The sequence below is a fragment of the Lucilia sericata genome, unplaced genomic scaffold, assembly GCF_015586225.1.
Source record: "Lucilia sericata isolate MDLA Ls3-8-SP2 unplaced genomic scaffold, ASM1558622v1 Contig000824F_arrow, whole genome shotgun sequence".
NCBI classification, from domain to species: domain Eukaryota; kingdom Metazoa; phylum Arthropoda; class Insecta; order Diptera; family Calliphoridae; genus Lucilia; species Lucilia sericata.
Window position 1 is genome coordinate 89066 of NW_023994816.1, and position 20820 is coordinate 109885.

The 20820-nt window shown below is 28.6% G+C and overlaps 7 protein-coding genes across 7 annotated transcripts; 5 read left to right on the forward strand and 2 right to left on the reverse strand.

Moving 5' to 3' along the window:
* The first annotated feature begins 550 nt into the window (after positions 1–550).
* Positions 551–1453, forward strand: LOC119608362 (antigen 5 like allergen Cul n 1-like). The gene is made up of 3 exons (XM_037962757.1): positions 551–683; positions 744–1138; positions 1198–1453. The coding sequence occupies exons 1-3, from the start codon at positions 558–560 to the stop codon at positions 1451–1453; spliced, it is 777 nt and encodes a 258-aa protein (XP_037818685.1). The 5' UTR covers positions 551–557.
* Positions 1454–3719: 2266 nt separating this feature from the next.
* On the forward strand, positions 3720–4608 carry LOC119608369 (antigen 5 like allergen Cul n 1-like). The gene is made up of 3 exons (XM_037962763.1): positions 3720–3842; positions 3898–4292; positions 4356–4608. The coding sequence occupies exons 1-3, from the start codon at positions 3720–3722 to the stop codon at positions 4606–4608; spliced, it is 771 nt and encodes a 256-aa protein (XP_037818691.1).
* Positions 4609–7230: 2622 nt separating this feature from the next.
* Positions 7231–8127, forward strand: LOC119608370 (antigen 5 like allergen Cul n 1-like). Its single transcript, XM_037962765.1, has 3 exons — positions 7231–7353; positions 7416–7810; positions 7872–8127. Exons 1-3 carry the CDS (start codon positions 7231–7233, stop codon positions 8125–8127), a joined length of 774 nt encoding a protein of 257 aa, XP_037818693.1.
* A 2101-nt stretch (positions 8128–10228) lies between these two features.
* LOC119608371 (antigen 5 like allergen Cul n 1-like) lies at positions 10229–11139 on the reverse strand. The gene is made up of 3 exons (XM_037962766.1): positions 11005–11139; positions 10549–10943; positions 10229–10484 (listed from the first exon to the last, which is right to left on the reverse strand). Exons 1-3 carry the CDS (start codon positions 11125–11127, stop codon positions 10229–10231), a joined length of 774 nt encoding a protein of 257 aa, XP_037818694.1. The 5' UTR covers positions 11128–11139.
* Positions 11140–13187: 2048 nt separating this feature from the next.
* On the reverse strand, positions 13188–14625 carry LOC119608372 (antigen 5 like allergen Cul n 1-like). Its single transcript, XM_037962767.1, has 4 exons — positions 14616–14625; positions 13969–14072; positions 13514–13908; positions 13188–13454 (listed from the first exon to the last, which is right to left on the reverse strand). Exons 1-4 carry the CDS (start codon positions 14623–14625, stop codon positions 13202–13204), a joined length of 762 nt encoding a protein of 253 aa, XP_037818695.1. The 3' UTR covers positions 13188–13201.
* Positions 14626–14794: 169 nt separating this feature from the next.
* LOC119608373 (antigen 5 like allergen Cul n 1-like) lies at positions 14795–15692 on the forward strand. The gene is made up of 3 exons (XM_037962768.1): positions 14795–14936; positions 14993–15387; positions 15440–15692. Exons 1-3 carry the CDS (start codon positions 14814–14816, stop codon positions 15690–15692), a joined length of 771 nt encoding a protein of 256 aa, XP_037818696.1. The 5' UTR covers positions 14795–14813.
* A 1885-nt stretch (positions 15693–17577) lies between these two features.
* On the forward strand, positions 17578–18640 carry LOC119608357 (antigen 5 like allergen Cul n 1-like). The gene is made up of 3 exons (XM_037962751.1): positions 17578–17770; positions 17836–18227; positions 18296–18640. Exons 1-3 carry the CDS (start codon positions 17648–17650, stop codon positions 18549–18551), a joined length of 771 nt encoding a protein of 256 aa, XP_037818679.1. The 5' UTR covers positions 17578–17647; the 3' UTR covers positions 18552–18640.
* The last annotated feature ends 2180 nt before the right edge of the window (positions 18641–20820 follow it).

A 20820-nucleotide genomic window follows, 5' to 3' on the forward strand; every position in this document is an offset into this window, starting at 1 on the left:
GAAACTTGAAATCGGTCCAGATTTAACTAAGTTACTGACTTATAAGTGCCTAAAGGTACGAAAAACCGGTTTTTTACCCATAACTAAAGATTTTGGAGGTGTTTGGCAAATTTCAAAAATATATTCTTGTACTACTCCGATTCACCTTTCAGAAAAATAGTATCACTTCCCAGGTATTTCAATTTTCGTTTATTTTGTCTCACTGTGTAATAGATACTTTTGAAAATAGATATAACTATATTAAAGACTTTAGAACAGCGCAGTAATTTAATTAAACCGGAAGTTTTAAGTTTATAAAGTTATTGGTAAACTGTTATTCATAGAAAAACGGAAATAACTGTCTAATACCATTGTACCATTAAAAATAAATATTTACAAGTGTAAAGTAAAAATTTCCATGTAATTTAAAAGTATTGTAAAATAAGAAGGAAATACTTTTCAAAGATTTATTATTAAAATTTGGAAATGGTATATAAGTCCCAAAATTTTAGTGGTTCAATATCAGTTAAACTTTAAAATTAAAACACTAACCACATATCTAAACCAAAAAATCCAACATGAAAAATTGTCTAGCAATTCTTGCGCTTATTACTTTAGGAACCGCAATAACCGCTACGGATTATTGTTCCGAAGACATTTGTAATGCCAAAGGAGCCACTCATGTAGCATGTGATAGCAAAAAAGTGAGTTGAAATGTTAAAATTTTCTAAATTTTGATAATTTTTTATTGAATAACATTTTAGGAATTCTCTTCCTCTTGCCCTAAAGATGCTGAAATGATGGAAATTGATGAATCATTGCAAAAACTTATTGTCGATAAACACAATGAAAAACGTAACACTATTGCTGGGGGTGAATATGATTCCCTTAAGCCAGCCTGTAGAATGGCCACCATAGAATGGGATGATGAATTAGCTTATTTAGCTGAATTTAATGTTTTAAAATGTAAAATGGAACATGATGATTGTCATAATACCAATGATTTTAAATATTCTGGACAAAATCTTGGTGAAATGGGTTTTAGAGGTGAAATTAATCAAACTGAAAGAATATTACAATCTATAGACTTGTGGTATGAAGAGAAAGAACATGTATCACAGTCAATTATTGATGAATATCCTAACGATTATTCGGGACCGTAAGTTTTTTAAATTGTTTATTATTTTAGTGATTTCAAGTTTAATTCTTTTTTTTTAGTGACATTGGCCATTTCACTGTCATGATGGCTGATCGTAATATACGTGTGGGTTGTGCTGCTGCCACTTATTCGGTGTCTGGTGAAAATTATAAAAATTATTTATTGGCTTGCAATTATGCCACCACTAATATGATTGGTTTTGCAATTTATAAAAGTTGTGACAAACCTGCTGCTGATTGTGAATCTGGCACTAATGAATCTTATAAAAATTTGTGTTCTCCTAAGGAATCTTATGATGTTAACCAGTGGTTTTAGATTTCGTTTATGTTAATTTTTTATACACTTTATTTTAAAGAGTTCTTGTAAACTTATTATTGTTTTTTGTTATTTTTTTAAATATTTTTAATAAATTATTTTCATGTTTATATAAAAAAGAAGTATTTTGCGTAAAATTTCTATAAAAAGACATTTTTTCCATTTTAGTTTTAGTTTTATAAAAGAATAGAACTTTTATAAAAATAATCTATAAAAAATTTTTAAAAATTTTATATAAAACGAAAAAATGTCGAAAAATTTTTATGAAAAAAGAAATTTGTATAATTTTTTGTATAAAAATAAAACGAATCGAATATTTTCTTTAAAAAGGTAATTTTTTAATAATTTTCTAAACAAAAGCTAAGTTTTTGATAAGAAGTTTTCTAAAATTTGTTTATAGTTAGTTAGTTTAAAAGAAGGAGGAGGAGGACGTCAACCGCTCCTGTTGTGCGCACTTTTACCAGGACTTCTGGTGGAAATCGAAACCACGACCTCCGTTCTAACAGATTATAACACTAACGACTAACCCACAGAACTTTTCGAAAATTTGTAAAGACAAAAAAAAAACTTTTTAAAAATTTTCTATAAAAAGATAATTTTCACAAAAAATTTAAAATTTTTGAAAATGCAAAAATAAAATTTTTCAAAATTTTCTATAAAAACGGGAAATTTTTAAAAATGTTCTATAAGAAGATCGATTTTTTAACAATTTTTATAAAAAAAGTATTTTTTAAAAATTTTCTATAAAACAAACAATTCGTTGCCAATAGTGAGCTTACCACGTTTGTTAACATTTAGACAACGGATGTGTATAAAATTTAGATTAAGACAATGAATTGTTGCGTTGTCAACATTACATAGTGCTGTCGTACGTATGTATATACTTTGACAACGGATGTTATTGAAAAATTATAAACTCTTTGGTATCAATTTGGTACCAGGCGTGTATATTTCCTTTTCCCTCTGTGTATATATGTATCTGCAATATCCAAAACTCCCCTTTAAAAGAACTCTATAAATTTGTTTTTATGATTCTAGTCTCAATATTACAGACATTAAAAAACAAGTAGGAAAGTATAGTCCGGCATGGCCGACCATATGATACCCTACACCACTGAGTATGTTAAAAATGTGGATTATTTTTAATAACAAAGTATTTAAGTTGTTTACCTTAATTCCGAAATATTTTAACAATTTGCTGAAAAAAGTGATTTTCTAAAATAGGGGTTATATGGGGGCAAGGGTAAATATGGGCCTATCCTTATAATTTTTAGCTTTACGTTTACATTAGAGTTATGTATGCTGGATTTCATCGTGATACTAGTGATTATTAGTGAATTATTGACTTTCAAGTCATTTTCTGAAAGGGACTTTGTATGGGGGCTAGGGTCAAATAAAGTCCAAGTACGAATTACGAAAATCAGTAGTATTATTAGGACGTATATAAAACTAAGTTTTGCCGATTTTTGTAGAGATACCCTCCTCCCTTTTCGGGGGGTATGGGTGCTAGGTGAAATAATGGACCGATTTCAACCATTTTCAATAGGCTTCGTCGTTGGGCCGGAAAACACGTATGGTTCAAATTTCATCAAAATATCTTGAAAATTGCGAAATTGCCTGTACCTTGCGCAAAAGGTTTTCATGGACATCCAGCCGGACAGACGGACGGACGGACATGGCTTAATCGACTCAGAAAGTGATTACATGTAAGTCATCATAACAGCACTTAAAAGTAATGCATAAGGTATGTAGTAGTCTTTGATAAGTAATTACTTGTGTAAGTACAAGTCATCATTAATTTAACAGCATTTCGAATTGATTTATGCGATTTAATCCTTTATTCTGAAAAGGTCCTTATGTACATTAGGATTATAACCAATATTAGACCCTATCACTACGTGATAACAACGAATTGATGATTCAATTTAATCAAACAATAACCTCTATAACCTCAACATTTCCGCAATGGGTGGGAAGTTTTTAAATTTTTAATTCAGATATTAATAAAAACTAAAAAATTATGTTAAAAATTGTTAAAAAAAAATAATAGTAAATATTTATTTAATAGTTTAAACCAACTTGGAAAAGAGCGGGTTCAATGTAATTCTTCTTTTGGTAAAAATTTACATGAAACATTTGTATTTATCTAAAACAAATAATCTTAAAAAACACTTTGACTTTTGAGTATATAAACTTCAAAATTTCATTCAAACAGCATCAGTTAAGTTTTGAAAACTGAAAATCAAACAATTCTCTAAAAAAAAACATGAATAAATTCTTAACAATTTTTTGTTTTGTGACTTTGGCTGCTACTGTCATAGCTACAGATTATTGTAGCAAAAAAATTTGCAATAAAGGCGACACCCATATAGCCTGTGATAACGATGGAGTAAGTGATTACCATTCAATTATAATGATAAATTAAAATATTATATATTTTTTAGGAATTCCATTCAAATTGTCCCGACGATGCCGAAAAGCGTGAAATAAGCGAAACGCTAAAAAAGCTAATTGTCGATGAACACAATGAGAAACGCAACATTATTGCTGGTGGTGGTGAAAAACATCTTAAGGCCGCTTGTCGCATGGCCACCATGGAATGGGATGATGAATTGGCTTCTTTGGCTGAATATAATGTTTTACAATGTAAAATGAAACATGATAAATGTCACAATACCGATGAATTCAAATATTCCGGACAAAATCTTGCCTCATTGGGTTTCACGAAAAGTCCTAATGACACTGCTTTGATTGAAAAATCTATACGATTATGGTATGAGGAGAAAAGTGATGTCAAACAATCCTTTATTGATAAATATCCTAAGGGTTATAAGGGACCGTAAGTTGAAATTTTATGTGTAATTTGTATTGTCTCTAATATACAAAATTTTTAATATTTTAGACAAATTGGTCATTTCACTGTTATGATGGCTGATCGTAATATACGTGTGGGTTGTGCTGCTGCAACTTATTCTGCTTCTGGCAAAAGTAAAGCCTATTTATTAGCTTGTAATTATGCCACTACCAATATGGTTAATTATGCCATCTATAAAAGCTGCGATAAGCCTGCTGCTGATTGTAAATCTGGCACTAATTCTTCCTATGAAAATTTGTGTTCCTCTTCGGAATCATATAATGTTAATAAATTTCCTTAGATCTGCTACATCTTCATTGGTAGCAACTTTGTTATATAAATGTAGAATGTATTTTTGTTGAAATTTTAAAATTTGTTTTTATGTTTATTTTAAAAAATGGTTTAATAAATTCCTAATTATTAAAGAAAAGTTTATTTGAAATTGTTCATTAAAAAAATTTTTACAAATTATCACAAATAGTTTTTGTATTTCAATATTATTATTATCATTTTATAATTTTATATGATCTAGAATCAAAGCTTTTATAAATACAGTCCTCAGAAGTACACTAAATTGTGTGCTATTTGGAACTCAGATTCGGATGAATAAGTGGTACTTTTTAAAACGTCCCTTTTGTATAAATGAATAGTACTTTTTACAAAAGCCGTATTTACAACATTTTGAACATACTTGGTCCCGATTGAATGAGCATATATGTATGTAAATGAGGGAACTTTTTGGTACTTTTCGTTCTTTTGGTACTATTTTTTGTACTTGGTACTTTTTATTGTTTTCTGTAATATTGAACCTAGAAACATAAAATTAAATACACATCATTACAACCTATAAAAGGTAGCATTCTTTTTCGTCTATAAATTGGTATCTCTTTTATTGAAAAAAACAAAAATATAGTGAAAATCTGTACTATAACCTATTGGTACTTTTTGGTTCTTCATATGAATTTTCTATAATTTTCATACGCAGACTAGGAGTCTGGCAAATCTATAACAGTCTACTTTTGGTAATTTTTCTTTCATAAAATTAAACGAATAAATAAAATATATAAGAGTAAATGAGAATCTACAAGAAGGAACATTTTCGTTATTCATTGGTACACACATACAGAAACATACCCAGCAAAAACTGGTAATGGTTTTCAGTTGTAATTATTTACCTAACAACATACTTCTCAATGACTACTACACATCGTCTAGATTACATAGAAGTAATCTAATAAGGTCTTACTAATAATGAGTTATATAACTACTTTCTAATTCACTAGTCATCTTGCCAATGAAGATATAGAAGCTGTATACGTTTTTCAAGCGATTTGCAATGACTACTTTTTCTAATTACTTGTAATCGTTTGTGGTAAGTACTTGCCTCCAATGGCATCATCGTGTTAAAATAATGCTTTAAAATGCTATTGTGTAAGTAATTTTTTTTATTTTAACCCCTTACATGGTAATGAAAGTTTTTACTGGGTATTCATAGAATGAAAAAGTACCAAAAATGGATTTTCCTATGGATTTTTATTAACTTAGGAAACTGTTTATATGTTCTTACATACTCCAGGCTATACATACTTAATTTTATTTTTCTAGGTTCAGTATTATAGAAAATTCCAAATGTAGCTTTTGAAGAAGGAAAAAGTGACATGTACTATTTTTGTCTAAACATACACCAAAAATCTAAATTTTTGATAAATTTTTGAGAGGTTATGTAGGATTTTTACTCATATCTCCGATATTTATGAACCGATTTTGCTGATTTTAAATAGGAAACTTCTCGAAAGCATGTCTGATAGAATTGTTGAAGATTTGGATCCCGAAGATATCGGAGATCTTCAGAAAATTTATTTTAACAAACATACAGACGGAGAGACAGACTGGCAGAAAGACGGACAGACAGACAGACAGACAGATAGACAAACAGACAGACATAGCTTAATCGACTCTGCTATCTATAAGGAAATTACAAACGGAATGACTAACTTATATATACCCTTCTCACGAAGGTGAAATTTGTAAAAACAGATTTCCTTAAAGATGCTTTATATAGAGAATAGGGACAAAATTGAGCCATTTCTCATACAATTTTGTTGCTGGATTTATTTTTATATAAAATTTATTTATGCGCAGTTTTATCATAATTCTAATGTTTATAAATAAATTGTGAACGTGAGTTATTTGCTGTATGAGAAGTCTCATCATAGCGATAATTAAGGTTTATAAAAAATACATATATAACATTATTATAAGCTTCACAGCACTTTTCGGAGAACAGACGTTGCGACGGACTGACATCACTAAATTTACTTACAAAAAGTCTATGAGTAGATCCTTCACAATATAATATATTGTAATAAATTTCATTTGAATTATTACAAAGTTTACCTGGACCGACAGACAGCAAAATCGAATGAGAAAATTATTCTGATTGGTACACATTGAATAGTAGGTGCCACGCCCTCTTATGTTAGTAAGCCAATTTTTAGAACAAATATTAATATATGAAGCAAAGGAAAACGATATGAAGAAATTATTTTAAGTATGTATCTATATTAAGGAACATTAAAAGTAATTAATATTTTTTTTTAAATTCAACATTCATTTAGGTAACCTATAACCTTGTAAACTTCCATATTTCTATTTACTAAAAAATATTTTTTTTATTTTAGATGTTAATAAACACGAAACTAAAACAAAATCCAAAATAGTAGTAAATATTTATTTAGTAGTAGTAAACAAAATTTTGATAAAAATAAAGGTACAATGTAATAGTTTGTTGTAAAAGGTTAAATTTATTTGAAACACATGTGTTTATTTAAAACTCCCAATTTAAGTATATAAACTTTAAAAATTCAACCAAACAGCATCAGTTAAGATTTGAAAATTTAAAGAAACAAACAAAACTAAAAACATGAATAAGTTCTTAGCAGTATTTTGTTTAGTGACTTTGGCTGGCTCTGTGATAGCTAAGGATTATTGTAACAAAAATCTTTGTTTTAATGGCAACAAACATATTGCCTGTGATAATGATGGTGTAAGTAAATTAATTTTGAATACATATAAAAAAAATTAGATAAATAAATCTTTTATTTACAGAAATTCTATTCCACTTGTCCCAACGATGCCGAAAAACGTGAAATGACTGACACACTGAAAAAGATGATAGTCGAAGAACACAATGAGAAACGTAACATTGTTGCTGGTGGTGATGTTAAACATCTTAAGTCTGCCTGTCGCATGGCCACCATGGAATGGGATGATGAATTGGCTTCTTTGGCCGAATATAATGTTTTACAATGTAAAATGAAACACGATAAATGTCACAATACCCAGGAGTTTAAATATTCGGGACAAAATCTTGGTGCAATTGGTTTTAGAGGCAATGTTAATGATACTGCTAGCATACAAAAATCTATTAAAATGTGGTTTGAGGAGAAAAAAGATGTCAAACAATCATTTATTGATAAATATCCTAAGGGATATAAGGGACCGTAAGTTAAAACTTTAATTGGCTATTAAATTTAGTTTTCATATAAAAATTTAATATTTCAGAAAAATTGGTCATTTCACTGTTATGGTTGCTGATCGTAATATACGTGTGGGTTGTGCTGCTGCCATTTACTCTGTTTCGGGCAAAGATTATAAAAACTATTTGTTTGCTTGCAATTATGCTACCACTAATATGATTGGTTTTTCCATCTACAAAAGCTGCAATAAACCTGCTGCTAATTGTAAATCTGGCACTAATCCAAACTACAAAAATTTGTGCTCCACTTCGGAATCTTATAATGTTAATAAATTTCCTTAGATTTGTTATGTTTGATTGACAGAAAATTTGTTATGCTAATTATTGTTTGAAATTTCGTAATTTTAATATTAATTTTAATGAAAGGCTTAATAAAATTTTTAAGAATTAATAAAAATTATTATAAATGAGTTATCATTATTTTTATCAACTGCTGGTAATATGACTATATTTCTAACAGAAATATAAGAAGCTGTGGATTTGTCTATGGATGTTCTATAGTGGTCTCGACTACAGACTATTCTATAGTCGCGACTATTCTACAGCATCACCTGTAGGCTATTCTATAGTCGCGACTATAGACTATTCTATAGTCTCGCTTATAGACTATTCAATAGTCCCGACTATAGTCTATTCTATAGTCTCGACTATAGACTATTCTATAGTCTCGAATATAGACTACTCTATAGTCTCGACTATAGACTCTTCTAGAGTCTCGATTATAAACTATTCTATAATCTCGACTATTTTATTGTATCCATTATAGACTATTCTATAGTATTGACTATAGACTATTCTATAGTTTTTACTATAGACTATTCTATAGTCTTGACTATAGACTATTCTATAGTCTTGACTATAGACTATTCTAGAGCCTTGACTATAGACTATTCTATAGTCTTGACTATAGACTATTACATAGTCTTGTCTATAGACTATTCTATAGTCTTGACTATAGACTATTCTATAGTCTCGACTATAGACTGTTCTATAGTCTCGACTATAGACTGTTCTGTAGTCTCGACTATAGACTGTTCTATAGTGTTGACTATAGACTATTCTATAGTCTTGACTATAGACTATTCTATAGTCAATACTATAGACTATTCTATAGTCAATACTATAGACTATTACATAGCCTTGACTATAGGCTATTCTATAGTCTAGACTGTAGATTTTCTATAGCCTTTGCTATAGACTATTCTATAGTCTTGACTATTGTATAATCTCGACTATAGACTAGTCTATATAGTGGAGACTATAGCCTCGAATACAGAATAGTCTATAGTCTCTACTATAGATTGTTCTATAGTCTCGACTATAGACTGTTCTATAGTCTTGACTATAGACTGTTCTATAGTCTCGACTATAGACTGTTCTATAGTCTTGACTATAGACTGTTCTATAGTCTCGACTATAGACTGTTCTATAGTCTCGACTATAGACTGTTCTATAGTCTCGACTATAGACTGTTCTATAGTCTCGACTATAAACTGTTCTATAGTCTCGACTATAGACTGTTCTATAGTCTCGACTATAGACTGTTCTATAGTCTCGACTATAGACTGTTCTATAGTCTCGACTATAGACTGTTCTATAGTCTCGACTATAGACTGTTCTATAGTCTCGACTATAGACTGTTCTATAGTCTCGACTATAGACTGTTCTATAGTCCCGACTATAGACTGTTCTATAGTCTCGACTATAGACTGTTCTATAGTCTCGACTATAGACTGTTCTATAGGTTCGACTATAGACTGTTCTGTAGTCTCGACTATAGACTGTTCTGTACTGTCGACAATAGACTGTTCAATAGTCTTGACTATAGAATATGGAGACTACAAAATAGACTATCGTCAAGACTATAGAATAGTCTATAGTCGATACTATAGTCGAGGCTATAGAATTGCCTATAGTTGAGACTACTCTATAGTCTGTTCTACGAATACAGATTATTTTATAGTCTCAACTTAATAGCCAATTGACTTGCATTCAAACTAGAGCTGGCTTATCAGACACTGCAACGTATGGTCATCGTCACTCTGATCATTAAACTTGATCATAATATATAATTTCTAATTGCATTTTAAAGGACAAATAAATATGAGTAAAAATATTTAAGTTGACAAAAAATACTAAAAAAAAGTAAAATAGTACTGAATTTTCAATATACTATAAAATCAGTTAAGCTACTAAATTTAGAAATACAGATTGTAAACTACCAGCATTTAATAAAAGCGTAAAGTATACTATTTGTAAAGAATTTTTTTTAATTAACAAGTTTATTAAAAATTTGTTTAAAATTAACAATAAAATTACAAAATATCAACAATTACAATTCTTCGCATAACAAAGTTTGTGCCAAATACCAGAAATAACAAATCTAAGGATATTTATTAACATTATAAGATTCCGATGAGGAACACAAATTTTCATAGTTTGGATTAGTGCCAGATTTACAATCATCAGCCGACTTATCGCAGCTTTTATAGATGGCGAAACCAATCATATTGGTGGCAGCATAATTGCAAGCAAACAAATAATTTTTATAATCTTTGCCCGACACAGAGTAAGTAGCAGCAGCACAACCCACACGTATATTACGATCAGCCATCATAACAGTGAAGTGACCAATTTTTCTAAAATATAAAATTTTTATGTCAAAAGTAACTAAACTTATATCCAATAAAAATTTCAACTTACGGTCCCTTATAACCCTTAGGATATTTATCTATAATCGATTGTTTGACATCCTTTTTCTCTTCAAACCACATTTCAATAGATTTTTGTATGTTAGCAGTATCATTAGCATTGCCTCTAAAACCCATTTCACCAAGATTTTGTCCTGAATATTTAAAGTCTTCAGTATTGTGACATTTATCGTGATTCATTTTACATTGTAAAACATTATATTCAGCCAAAGAAGCCAATTCATCATCCCATTCCATGGTGGCCATACGACAGGCAGGCTTAAGATGTTTAACATCACCACCAGCAACAATATTACGTTTCTCATTGTGTGCTTCGACTATCAACTTTTTCAGCGATTCGGTCATTTCACGTTTTTCCGCATCATCAGGACAAGTGGAATGGAATTTCTATAAAGATTTTTATAAGAAATTAATCTCATTCTTATATATTTAAAATCAATTTACTTACTCCATCATTATCACAGGCAATATGTTTGTTACCATTATGGCAAAGGTTTTTGTTACAATATTCCTTAGCTAACACAGAGCCAGCCAAAGTCACTAAACAGAAAACTGCTAAAAACTTATTCATGTTATTAGTTTTTTGTCTAATCTTCGATTTTTTAAGTTTTAAAATTAAACTGATGCTGTTTGGTTGAATTTTCGAAGTTTTTATACTTTAATTTGGTTTATTTACTACTATTTTTTTAATAAAACATCTGTTTCATATAACCTTAACCTTTTACAACTAATTTTTACATTCTTTATTTTTTTCCAAAATTTTGTTATAAGCTATTAAATAAATATTTACACTTTTTTGGATTTTGTTATTGTTTAGTGTTTATTAACCCTTAAATATTTTGATTTTACATTTTTATATTAATGTAAACCAATAATATGTTTTTCATTAAACAGGAACACTGCAGCTTACAAGGTTACAAATTATGTTTGGTTAACATAAATGAATATTGATATAGAAAAAATTAATAATTTGTTTTCAAGTTCTTTAATGTAGAAACTTTGGATAATGTTCGTGAGACTGTCTGTCCGAGTAAAACTTCTTATCAAACTACAGGTCGCAATTATAAGATATTACGGACCAACAAAATTTTTTTAAAATTCGAAACTTAGAGACTAAAGTGTACATTTTTAAAGGATTTAGCATCGTTAAATTCTAATCTCAGAATTCCTCTATCACACCAGGTTTATAAGATATCTTGTCCTAAAATCTAAAAAAATCTCTTATATTGCCATATTTAATACCTTATAAAACTGGGAAGACACGTTCTTGAAACAACTAAATTCCCCATAAAAACTATATATCCATTATTTGGAATTTAAAAACGAAATTTTATAGATATGTAATATTTTATTGTAACAACGTATAACCAAATCCCCGAAAAAAATATATCAATCAGCTCTGAATCACTTTTTTGGGACGATTTAAGGATGCCCGTCCATGTAAAAATTAAGTGAAATTTGGTACTGTATGACGATCTGAAAATGGTTGAAAATGACAAATAATTTCACCAAGTCATCCATACAATTAGCCGAGTCACTGTGAATTGGCATATTAGTAGACTAGACTATAAACTAAACTATAGACTAGACTATAGACTAGACTATAGACTAGACTATAGACTAGACTATAGACTAGACTATAGACTAGACTATAGACTAGACTATAGACTAGACTATAGACTAGACTATAGACTAGACTATAGACTAGACTATAGACTAGACTATAGACTAGACTATAGACTTGACTATAGACTAGACTATAGACTAGACTATAGACTAGACTATAGACTAGACTATAGACTAGACTATAGACTAGACTATAGACTAGACTATAGACTAGACTATAGACTAGACTATAGACTAGACTATAGACTAGACTATAGACTGGACTATAGACTGGACTATAGACTAGACTATAGACTAGACTATAAACAACAGGAAAAAGAAAAACTATTGGTGGAATAACAATATTGCCTTGTTGAGGAAAACATGTTTAAGAGCCAAAAGACTCTACCAGAGATGTAAGTCTATTGGCGATACTATAGACTAGACTATGGACAAGACTATAGGCTAGACTATAGGCTATAGGTGATACTGTAGGGTAAACTATAGACTAGATTGTAGACTAAACTATAAACTAGACTGGGCTATAGACTAGACTGTAGACTAGACTATAGCCAAGTCTAGTATATAGTTTAGTCTACAGTGTAGTCTATAGTATCACCTATAGCCTATAGTGTAGTTCATAGTCTTGTCCATAGTCTAGTCTATAGTATTTATAGTTTGGTATATAGTTTTATCTATAGTCTAGTCTATAGTCTAGACTAAACTATAAACTAAACAAGAGACTGAACTATTGACTAGACTATAGAAGAGACTATAGTCTAGAGTCTAAACTATAAATTAGACTAGGTATTCATAATAAACAATGCTATAGACTCGACTATAGATACATTTCTATTATCCTTGTTAAATACAGATTCTAGACCATATATAATTTGTAATATGATATTGAAAACAACTATTTCATTAAAAGTTATAAATTTATTTAAAGAATTTTAAAATAGGAACAAAAAAATTTTAAATTTCAACAAAATTAATGCAGTTATATAACAAAAATTTAGTACTAAGTAAGAATAACATATCTAAGGAAATGTATTAACCTTATATGATTCCGAAGAGGAGCACAAATTTTCGTACGATGGATTAGTGCCCGACTGACAGTCAACAGCAGGCGTATCGCAGCTTTTGTAGATAGCATAATCAACCATACTAATAGAGGCATAATTGCAAGCAAACAAATAAGCTTTATTTTTGCCAGAAACAGTGTAAGTGGCGGCAGCACAACCCACACGTGTATTACGATCCGCCACCATACCAGTGAAATGGGTAATAGTTCTAAAATATTAATTGAACTTGTAAAAATAATTAAAATTATAAATAATATTTATACTTACGGTCCCTTATAACCCTTAGGAAACTTATCAATAATGGATTGTGAGACATCGCTTTTCTCTTCATACCATAATCTAATAGATTTTTGAATAATAGCAGTATCATTAGGACTTTTTGTGAAACCCAATGAGGCAAGATTTTGTCCGGAATATTTGAACTTATCAGTATTGTGACATTTATCGTGTTTCATTTTACATTGTAAAACATTAAGTGCAGCCAAAGAAGCCAATTCATCATCCCATTCTATGGTGGCCATACGGCAAGCGGGCTTAAGATGTTTAACATTACCACCAGCAACAATGTTACGTTTTTCATTGTGTGCTTCGATGATTAACTTTTTCAGTGATTCAGTCATTTCGCGCTTTTCGGCATCATCGGGACAGGTGGAATAGAATTTCTGTAATAGAAAGGCTTTTAATCTTAATTTTTTTTTTATAATTAAAATTCTGTTGCTTACTCCATCATTATCACAGGCAATATGTTTGTCACCATTATAACAAATTTTATCGCTACAATAATCCGTGGCTATCACAGAGACGGTCAAAGTAACCAAACAAAAAACTATTAAGAATTTATTCATGTTTTTAGTTTTTTTTTTTTTTTTCTAGAACTGTTTGGTTTTGAAATTTCAAAACTTAACTGATGCTGTTTGGTTGTAATTTTTAAGTTTATATACAAAAATTTCGAGGTTTTGGTATTATTTGTTTTAAATAAATACATGTGTTTCGGGTAACCTTAACCTTTTAGAACAATTTTTTTTTTTTTTTAATTTTAAATTTTTTTAAAGTTTTGTTTAAATAATTGAAAGAATATTTACTAATTACATATTATTTGAATTTTATTTACTTTTTTTTTTGTTACTTCATTTAGCGGTTGTTGAAATCAAAATCCTGAAGAACCCAGATATATAAGGGACAAAAATGTAGAACAATTTTAATATTTTTAATTTAAAATTGTGAAAAAAAATATTTTTCCAAATAAAATCAGAATTTTATTAACAGATTTTACATGGGAAACTTCGAAAGCTTGGATTCAAAAGATATCTAGGGTCTTCAAAAAATCTTTCAAATCATCACCATCACCTTAAATTTACGACATTCATACATACATCCATTTTAGAGTGTAAAAATTTGTTGTAAAAGATAAATTTTGTATGAAACACGTGTATTTGTTTACTTCAAACAAATAACTGTAAATTACTTTCAATTTCAGTATATAAACTTAAAAATTTCATTCAAACAACCTCAGTTGAGTTTTGAAAAGTCAAAAACAACCCAGTTCTCAAGAAAAATTACAAAAAACATGAACAAATTCTTAATAGTTTTTTGTTCTGCGACTTTGGTTGCCGCTGTGATAGCAACGGATTATTGTAGCAATAAAATCTGTTATAATGATGACAAACATATTGCCTGTGATAATGATGGAGTAAGTAACTCGATTTCAAAAACAAAATTGCAAAATTATAAACTTTTTTCTTACAGAAATTCTATTCCACTTGTCCCAAAGATGCTGCAAAGCGAGAAATGACTGAATCGCTGAAAAAGTTGATAGTCAAGGCGCACAATGAGAAACGTAACATTGTTGCTGGTGGTGATGTTAAACATCTTAAGCCTGCCTGTCGTATGGCCACCATGGAATGGGATGATGAATTAGCTTCTTTGGCTGAACTTAATGTTTTACAATGTAAAATGAATCACGATGATTGTCACAATACCGATAAATTCAAATATTCCGGACAAAATCTTAACTCATTGGGTTTCACTCAAAGCCCTAATGATACTGCTATTATTGAAAAATCTATTAGATTATGGTATTGGGAGAAGAGCGATGTCTCACAAGCTATTATTGATAAATTTCCTAAGGGCTATAAGGGACCGTAAGTAGAACTATTAATATTAAGAATTGTAATAATTTTCTATGTATTTCAGAAATATTGCTCATTTCACTATTATGATGGCAGATCGTAATACACGTGTAGGTTGTGCTGCTGCCACTTACACTGTTTCTGGCAAAAATAAAGCTTATTTATTTGCTTGCAATTATGCCACCGTTAGTATGGTTAATTATGCCATCTATAAAAGCTGTGATAAGCCTGCTGTTAAGTGTCAGTCGGGCACTAATCCATCTTATAAAAATTTGTGTTCTACCTCGGAATCATATAAGGTTAATACATTTCCTTAGATGTGTTGGTTTTCTTGGAAACTAACTTTGTTATATTTTGTTATTTTTATTAAAATTTATTATTTGTTAAGCTTTAAAACATTTTTAATAGATTTATAATTATTGAAGAAAAAATTACGAAAATCCGAAATTGTTTACAATTACAAAATCTTAACGAAATTGAATTTGTAGTATTATTAGGTTTCTTTAAAGATATATCACTCGAAAAAAATCATTGCAATAAAAAGGGGCTTCATATGTTTTAAAACAATTTACTACTTGTTAAATAACATTTAAACAAATCATGTAGTTTTAAAAACGAAACAAGATTTACATAGAAAAATATATCATCTAAATTTAAATACTGAAATAAATTTCAGCATTTCTTATCGATCGACATTTGTATTTAAATAGTACCAAATAGTAAACAATGATGTCATAACAAGTTTAAATTTGCATTGCAACTGTACTGTGTTCACACGTTTATTATGATAAGAGTTTCAATCATAAATTTAAATTCTTAATGATAACAGGGGTACTTATTGGCGACAAGAGGGTTATGACGGAAATTTCGCTGTTTTTGAAATGAGTAATACAAAACATTGCTGTGATTTAAACTGTTTCAGATAAGTTTATTTATAAACATCTTTCTTTATTTGTTAGTGTGAACGTGTAATTTAGTTCTTTTGAACATCATTTAATGGGAAACCCCAGCTTTTCTGTTCTAGTTCTGTTCTAGTTCTGTTCTATTTCTGTTCTAGTTCTGTTCTAGTTCTGTTCTAGTTCTGTTCTAGTTCTGTTCTAGTTCTGTTCTAGTTCTGTTCTAGTTCTGTTCTAGTTCTGTTCTAGTTCCGTTCTAGTTCTGTTCTAGTTCTGTTCTAGTTCTGTTCTAGTTCTGTTCTAGTTCTGTTCTAGTTCTGTTCTAGTTCTGTTCTAGTTCTGTTCTAGTTCTGTTCTAGTTCTGTTCTAGTTCTGTTCTAGTTCTGTTCTAGTTCTGTTCTAGTTCTGTTCTAGTTATGTTCTAGTTCTGTTCTAGTTCTGTTCTAGTTCTGTTCTAGTTCTATTCTAGTTCTGTTCTAGTTCTGTTCTAGTTCTGTTCTAGTTCTGTTCTAGTTCTGCTCTAGTTCTGTTCTAGTTCTGTTCTAGTTCTGTTCTAGTTCTGCTGTGTTCACACGTTTGTTATGATAAGAGTTTCAATCATAAATTTAAATTCTTAATGATAACAGGGGTACTTATTGGCGACAAGAGGATTGGTTACGACTGAAATTTGGCTGTTTTTGAAATGAGTAATACAAAACATTGCTCTGATTTAAACTCTTTCAGATATGTTTATTCTAGTTCTGTTCTAGTTCTGTTCTAGTTCTGTTCTAGTTCTGTTCTAGTTCTGTTCTAGTTCTGTTCTAGTTCTGTTCTAGTTCTGTTCTAGTTCTGTTCTAGTTCTGTTCTAGTTCTGTTCTAGTTCTGTTCTAGTTCTGTTCTAGTTCTAGTTCTGTTCTAGTTCTGTTCTAGTTCTGTTCTAGTTCTAGTTCTGTTCTAGTTCTGTGCTAGTTCTGTTCTAGTTCTGTTTTAGTTCTGTTCTAGTTCTGTTCTAGTTCTATTTTAGTTCTGTTCTAGTTCTCTTCTAGTTCTGTTCAGTTCTGTTCTTGTTCTTTTCTAGTTCTGTTCTATATATAAAAATGTTATGTTCGTTGGTGTGAACATTCAATTTACTTCTTTTGAACTAAATAATTTGTTGGGAAACCCTAGCTTGTTTTAAAGTTGAACAGTTAAGTACTGTTTAAATATTTTTTAAATATTTTTTTAACAAAATACTTTATACCGAAATCAATTAGCAACGGTCGTTGGTCCATAGATTGCAATTTATTTATTAAAAATTGCAAACTATTTTACAACGATTTAGTATAAAACACAAAGTACTAGAGAAAACTGAATTCAAAAACTATAACCGTTAAAAATTAATAAAATTTTAAAATAAAATGAAAGGATGTATAAAATTAATTTTTCTTGTGACTTTTGTCAATGCTGTGATAGCTACAGATTATTGCAGCAAAGACATTTGTAAAGAAGGTGACACCCATGTTGCCTGTAATAATGAAGGCGTAAGTTCAATAATTTCAAGTATATGGGATATAACGAAATTAATTATTAACTGTTTTCATATCAGAAATTCTCCCCCAACTGTCCCAGTGATGCCGAACTTAGAGAAATAACTGAGCCATTAAAAAACTTAATTGTCCAGACTCATAATGAGAAACGTAATACTATTGCGGCTGGTGGTGGTGATCTTAAGCCGGTTTGTCGCATGGCCACCATGGAATGGGATGAAGAATTAGCTTCTCTGGCTAAACTAAACGTCTTAAAATGTGAAATGGAACACGATAAATGTCATAACACCGATGCTTTCAAGCATTCGGGACAAAATCTTGCAGATATAGGCTTTTTAGAAACTGCTAATGATACCGACAGCATACTGCAATCTATTGATTTATGGTTCAATGAAAAAAAGAATGTTAAACAGAATATTATTGATAAATTTCCGAGGGATTATGCGGGACCGTATGTTAAAAATGAGTTTATTTTGCTACTAATTTAGTCTCTTTTAAAAATCCAATTTATTATTTCAGAATGATAGGTCATTTCACAGCATTGGCGTCTGATCGTAATATACGAGTAGGTTGTGCTGCCTCCACTTACACTGTAGCTGGCAAAGATTTTAAAGATTATTTGTTTGCTTGCAATTATGCCGCCACCAATATGGTTGATTTCCCCATCTATAAAAGCTGCGATAAACCTGCGGCTGAGTGTCAGTCTGGCACTAATCCATCTTACGAAAATTTGTGTTCCACCTCGGAATCATATGATGTTAATAAATATTATTAGGGATATAAATATTGAAAAATTCCCTATTTATCAAAAGAATTCCTTTATACAGAATATTTTTCATAAATTTTCTTTTTATAGAAAATGTTCCATAATTTTTTTATTTATAAAAAATTTTAACATTTATTTATAGAAAATGTAAATTACACTTGTCGTATGATTTGAACCGATTTTCTTGAAATTTTCACAGTGTCTTACCGTATGTCTGGAACCTTTTGTTTTGGAATCCCAAGTAGGCGAGGTGCCACGCCCACATACAGAACAAGTATTAAAAGTCGCATATCTGAGAAGCTGCAAAAATAAGAGCCCTCAAATTTTGTATGAACAAGTTTGACAACCATATGAACCATGTTGATAAAATGGGCAGCCTAGCTATAGTGGGCGTGACACCTACCATATAAAGAAAATCTTTAATTAGTATATCTGAGAAAATACAACAGATTGAGTCCTCAAATTTATTCGTAGCCAGTTTAGTATCAACGTCAATATTTTGGACAAAAATGGGCGGACTTTCATAAGGGAAGCTTGATACCTCCCATATGAATTAAATACAAAAATTGGTTTATCTGACAAACTATTAGAGCTAAAATTCTGAAAATTTTGACAAAAAAAATTTGAAAATTTTCTTTAAAAAGAAAATTTCTAAAAACATTTTCTATAATAAGAAAATTTAGGGAAAATTTTCTATAAAAAGAAGATTTATTAAAAATGTGTTAAAAAAGAAAATTTCTGGAAAATTTTCTATAGAAAGGAAAATTTTTTGGACATTTTTTATAGAAAGAAAAAAAATTATTAAAAGAAAATTTCTGGAAATTTTTCATTAAAAGAGAATTTCTGGATAGTTTTTTATAAAAAGAAATTTTCAGAAATTTTTTTATAAAACAGAAAATTTCCAGAATTTTTTTTATAAAAAAGGAAATTTCTGGACTTTTTTCTATAAAAAAGAAAATTTCTGAAAAAGAAAATTTCAGCAAATTTTTTTATAAAAAATAAAATTTCTGGAAATTTTGTTTACATAAAATTTTTAGAAAATTTTGTATAAAAAGAAAATTTCTAAAAAATTTTCTATAAAAAAAATTCTAAAAAATTTTTTATAAAAAAAAATTCTAAAAAATTTTTGGAACTTTTTCTATAAAAAAAATTTCTGAAAAATTTTGAATAAAAAAGAAAATTTATGGAAAATTTTCTATAAAAAGAAAATATGTACAACATTTTCTATAAAAAGATAATATGTAGAACATTTTCTGTAAAAAGTTTTTATTGAACCTTTTTTTTAAATAAAGTTATGAAAAATTTTCTATAAAAAGAAAATTTATGGAAAATTTTCATTAAAAAAAATTATGAAAAATTTTCTATAAAAATAGTATTTATGGAAAATTTTCTATTAAAAAAAATATAAAAAATTTTCCATAAAAAGAAAATTTGTGAAAAATTTTCTATAAAAAGAAAATTTGTGAAAAATTTTCTATAAAAAGAAAATTTGTGAAAAATTTTCTATAAAAAGAAAATTTGTGAAAAATTTTCTATAAAAAGAAAATTTGTGAAAAATTTTCTATAAAAAGAAAATTTGTGAAAAATTTTCTATAAAAAGAAAATTTATGAAAAATTTTCTATAAAAAGAAAATTTATGAAAAATTTTCTATAAAAAGAAAATTTATGCAAAATTTTCTATAAAAAGAAAATTTATGCAAAATTTTCTATAAAAAGAAAATTTATGAAAAATTTTCTATAAAAAGAAAATGTATGAAAAATTTTCTATAAAAAGAAAATTTATGAAAAATTTTCTATAAAAGAAAATTTATGAAAAATTTTCTATAAAAAGAAAATTTATAGAAAATTTTCTGTAAAAAGAAAATTTATAGAAAATTTTCTGTTAAAAGAAAATTTATAGAAAATTTTCTGTTAAAAGAAAATTTATAGAAAATTTTCTGTTAAAAGAAAATTTATAGAAAATTTTCTATTAAAGAAAATTTATAGAAAATTTTCTATTAAAAGAAAATTTATAAAAAATTGTCTATAAAAAGATAATTTATAGAAAATTTTCTATAAAAAAAATTTATGAAAAAAAGAAATTTTTTAGAAAATTTTCTATTAAAAGAAAATTTATAGAAAATTTTCTATTAAAAGAAAATTTATAGAAAATTTTCTATTAAAAGAAAATTTATAGAAATTTTCTATAAAAAGGAAATTTATAAAAAAAAAAAAGAAAATTTATAGAAAATTTTCTATTAAAAGATAATTTATGAAAAATTTTCTATTAAAAGAAAAT